Raw genomic sequence first — 4,729 nt, 5'->3', positions numbered from 1 at the left:
TGATACTCCCCAGTCACCTGCCCTGTGATCAATTGTGAATCACTCTTTACCAAGAGGCTCTGCGTGCCCATTTCCTTGGCCAAGAGCATCCCAGCAATCAACGCCTCGTACTCAGCTTGGTTATTGCTTGCTTTGAAGGCGAAACGTAGGGCTTGTTCGATCAACACCCCGTTAGGCCCTTCCAAAACTATTCCCACGCCGCTCCCCTGTTGATTGGAGGACCCATCCACTGAGAGCATCCACTGTGATCCTAACTCCACCTCTTGAGGGCCTCCTCCTGGTGAGACCTCTGCGACGAAATCTGCGTAGACTTGCCCTTTGATGGATCCCCTGGGTTCGTACTGGATATCAAACTCTGACAGCTCCACTGCCTAGCGAACCATCCTTCCAGCTACATCTAGCTTCTGAAGTACTTTCTGAATGGGGAGGTTCGTCATCACCACCACTGTGAAGCTGTGAAAATAGTGGCGGAGCCTCCTGACCGAGAATACTACCGCCAACGCTGCCTTCTCCAACGACTGGTACCTCAACTCCGGGCCTTGCAAAGCCTTGCTTGCAAAGTAGATGGGCCTCTGCACTTAATCTTGCTCCTGGACCAGCACAAAACTGATGGCCCACTCAATCACAGCGAAGTACAAACGAAGGGAGACGCCTGCCTTTGGCTTGCAAAGCATCGGGGGCGTCGCCAAGTACTCCTTTAACTTGAGGAATGCTGCTTCGCACTCATCTGTCCATGCAAAACGGCTATTCCTCTTGAGGCACTGAAAGTAGGGGTGGCCCTTCTCACCTCCAGCAGACACGAACCTTGACAAAGCTGCCATCCGCCCAGTCAGCTGCTGCACTTCTTTCACTGAGGGTTGGGCTTCTCATGGCAATGATAGCTACACACTTATCAGGGTTCGCCTCTATCCCCCTCTCAGTGAGCATAAATCCTAAGAACTTTCCCGCCTCGACTCCAAAACCGCATTTTTCCGGGTTTAACTTGAGGCGGTACTTGGCTATTGTGGCGAACAGCTCCTCCAGGTCATGGGGGTGTCGCCCTCTTTCCTGAGAGGTCACCACCATGTCATCAACATAGGCGTGCACGTTTCTCCCCAGCATAGGCGCGAGGTCCCTATCCATCAGTCTCTGGTAGGTGGCACCTGCGTTCTTCAGCCCAAATGGCATGACCTTGTAGCAGTAGCTACATGTCTCCGTCATGAACGCTGTTTTGCTCTCATCCCTTGGGTGCATTTTTATCTGATTGTACCCCGAAAACACGTCTAAGAAGCTCAGCATCTTGCACCCTGAGGCGCTATCCACTAATGCGTCGATGCTAGGTAAGGGGTACGAATCTTTAGGGCACGCCTTGTTTAAGTCCGTGAAGTCGACGCACATTCTCCACATTCCATTCGCCTTCTTCACCAGGACAACGTTGGCCAGCCACTCAGGGTATTGTATCTCTCGGATGTGCCCAGCCTTTAACAATTTCTGCGTTTCTTCCTTAACGACGAGGCGCCTCTCTTCGTTGAACTTCCTCCTCCTCTGTCGTACAGGGCGAACCTTGGCGTCCATGGTGAGGTGGTGGCACAAAAAATCTGGGTCGATGCCTGGCATGTCTGAGGCGGTCCACGCGAATGCATCTAAGTGGCGCGAGATCACCGCTGCCACTTCGTCTTGTTCTTCCTGGCTCAACAAACGCCCCAACTTGAATATCTTGTCACCAATCTACCTCTCCACCACGTTGTCTACTGGTTGGGGTCGCCTATCTCGCATGCTCTCTGCACGAGACTCATTTCTGCGATCTTCTCTTGTAGGCGTCGCCTCATCGGATACCTCTTCCATGGGCGAGACCTCCCCATGTGTTTTTTCTAAGCGCGCATCTTCCTTTGGCGTCGCCTCCATGGGTGAGGCCTCGACAGGTGTCGCCTTCGCAGATGTCGCCTCTTCTAAGGACTCCACCTCCATCGGCGTAGCTGAGATGGGCAGTCGTTCAAGCACCATGAACACACCTCTCTTTGTCTTTAAGCTATTTTCATAGCATTTCCGGGCCTCATCTTGATCAAATTTGATCACAATGACCCTCCCACTAAGATCTGGCAACTTCATCTTTATGTGGCGCGTGGAGGCCACCGCCCTTAGTCTATTCAGCACTGGCCTTCCCAACAGGATGTTGTAGGCTGAATTAGCATTCACGACTAGATATCGGATGCTCTCGGTACGCGACGTCGTTCCATCAGTAAACGTCGTTCTCAGCTCCAGGTAGCTACACACCTCAACTTGGTCCCCTGTGAACCCTTACAAGCATCCAGTGTAGGGCCTCAACAAGTCAGGGGACAACTGCAACTTATTGAACGTCGACCAAAACATGACATCTGCAGAACTGCCCTGGTCGACGAGAACCCTATGCACCTTTCTCCCAGCTGTGACAACCGAAATGACCATGGGGTCATTGTCATGTGGGACAACATCTCGTAGGTCAGCTCTTGTGAACACAAGGTCTGACTCCCACTGATCATCCGAACCCTCCTCAACAATTGAGTTCACTGCCCTCACATACCTCTTGCGCTGAGAGGCAGTTGGTCCTCCTCCAGAAATGCCACCAGAGATGGTGTGCACTTGTCCATGGATTTGCATTTCATGCGCTTGATCCTCCTCTGGCGTTGTTAGGGTTGCGGTCGTAGCAGGCCCAGCAAGATAATCCTTCAGGAAGCCATTCTTCACGAGTTCATCCAACTGATGGCCCAGCGCCAAGCAGTTGTTGATACGGTGCCCAAACGCCTCGTGGAACTCGCACCACGAATCTTTGTGAGGTCCCAACACCTTGTCAAACTTCACGGGTGGCCTCAACTTGTCAGCTATGTTGGGCACAGCAATAAGATCCTTTAGCTCCAACACAAAATTGTGCCTCAGCGGCCTATTCCCTTTCCTCACTTGCCTGTTCCCCTCTGCCGCCCCTGTTGCCTGAGGCCTCTTCGCCTCGTATGGGCACTTCCTGTCTTGGTTCTTCCTCCTCGTCGTGGCCTCGTTGACCCTGGCGGGTTGTGCACGCAACTGCGCTCTCAGGCGTGCGGGTGTGACACTTGTGCGCTTCTTGCACACCTCGCCCTCAGAGGCGATGTGTTCCACCGCGCGACGCCTTATCTCAGCAAAGGTCTTGGGGCGGCTTCGTATGATCGATTCATAGAAGGGTTCAGGACACATTCCTTTCCTGAACGCGTAAACGATCATAGGCTCCTCTGTGGTGCCAACCTTCACCACCTGCGCTCCAAAGCGATTGATGTATTCCTTGAGGGTTTCACCTTGATACTGCTTTACATCGAACAAGTCGTACAAGACCGACGGTGGAGCCCTATTTGCTAGATACTGCTCCCTGAACAACTGCGAGAGCTGTGCGAAGGAGGTGATATGGGCATTCGGAAGGCTAATGAACCAGTCCATGGCCATCCCAGTCAAAGTGCTCATGAAGAGCTTGCACCTTACGGCGTCGGAGCCGCCTACCAGCATCATTTGCGTGTGGAACGCAGTGAGATGTGCTTCTGGGTCCTCCATCCCCGTGAAAGTTACCTTGGGTCCCACGAATGTGTTAGGGATCACCGTCTCCAGAATCGTCTGCGAGAACGACGTAGAGAACTCCCTTGGTGGAGTGGAACCCTCGGGCTCATCCACGTCGCGTAGCCTTGAGTTGTTGCGCCACCCGGGGCGCAAGTCCTCGTTCATGCGACAGAGCTCCTCATTTCTCGCTTGAGACGCCGCGAGATCCACCTGCATGCGCTCTTGCTCATCCTTGAATGTGCATGAGAGGTAGGGAGAGTGATTGGTTGGGCTATATCACTTGGAGAGGTGAAGAAGAAGATCAAGGGGTCTATCCAAGAAAGTCTAGACAAGGGAGTGAGAAAGCTTGCAAACTTGGGAAACAATTCACTCATATATTGGTCTTAGTAATTCATGAGCCAAGCACCATCAATTTATAGGAGAGAGGGATGAAAATTTTGGAGCCAAAATTTGAAAATTAAAAAAAAAAACCTCTCAAATGAGAAGGTGCCATGTGGAGTCATGCTTTCCATGTTGAGTTCACACCTTCCATGCCAAATCCTCTCCACTCTTATACTTCCATGTGAACGTCCATGTGCTTCATGCCAAGGTAATTATTTTCCTCTAATATACCCTAGACATTTTAGGGTTACATTGGGCTCAAAGAAGCCCAATTGTTACCCTAACTAGTGACGTTTAGCTCGAACTAGACCTATTTTACTACTGACAAAAATACAAGCCTAAAATCCTATGCTACTTGGTCCAATTATTTTATGCTACTAGGACCAATACATGGCCCATGAAATCCTAAAAAATTTTATACGATTTATTTAAGGTAAAGTTTGGCCCAAAAATAATTTTGACTAATCAACAGAAACTCAGTCTTCTTGTGTTTTTCTTACCAAAGGTCTAGTTTATGTTTTGATGACTTGGAAGTATTCTTGGATATGTTTTTACATTTCTTCGCCCTAGAGTTTTTCTCTTGATTCACCTACAAAAATAAACAAAAAGCCCAATTAGACCCATATGTGCAAATAAATCCATAAACAACCTCTAGGTCTTCATCCTCCTTATTATGTAGTTGTGTGTGGCTGGGGGCTTTGCCATAAAAACAGAAAACCAATTCGGTTTATGTCCTTAAAAATCCATTTTCAATCAAAAATACAATTTTTGAAAGAATTTTTTAAGGGGAAAACACTAAAACAAAGCATCATTT

The 4,729-nt window shown here is 49.8% G+C and overlaps 1 protein-coding gene across 1 annotated transcript; it reads right to left on the bottom strand.

The window, feature by feature from the left end:
* Positions 1 to 2,277: 2,277 nt before the first annotated feature.
* LOC137815610 (uncharacterized) lies at positions 2,278 to 3,750 on the bottom strand. Its single transcript, XM_068618723.1, has one exon. The coding sequence runs from the start codon at positions 3,748 to 3,750 to the stop codon at positions 2,278 to 2,280; it is 1,473 nt and encodes a 490-aa protein (XP_068474824.1).
* Between the last annotated feature and the right edge of the window lie 979 nt (positions 3,751 to 4,729).

This window comes from Phaseolus vulgaris, chromosome 1, assembly GCF_000499845.2.
Source record: "Phaseolus vulgaris cultivar G19833 chromosome 1, P. vulgaris v2.0, whole genome shotgun sequence".
Lineage (NCBI taxonomy): Eukaryota > Viridiplantae > Streptophyta > Magnoliopsida > Fabales > Fabaceae > Phaseolus > Phaseolus vulgaris.
This window is presented reverse-complemented; position numbering and strand designations above follow the sequence as displayed.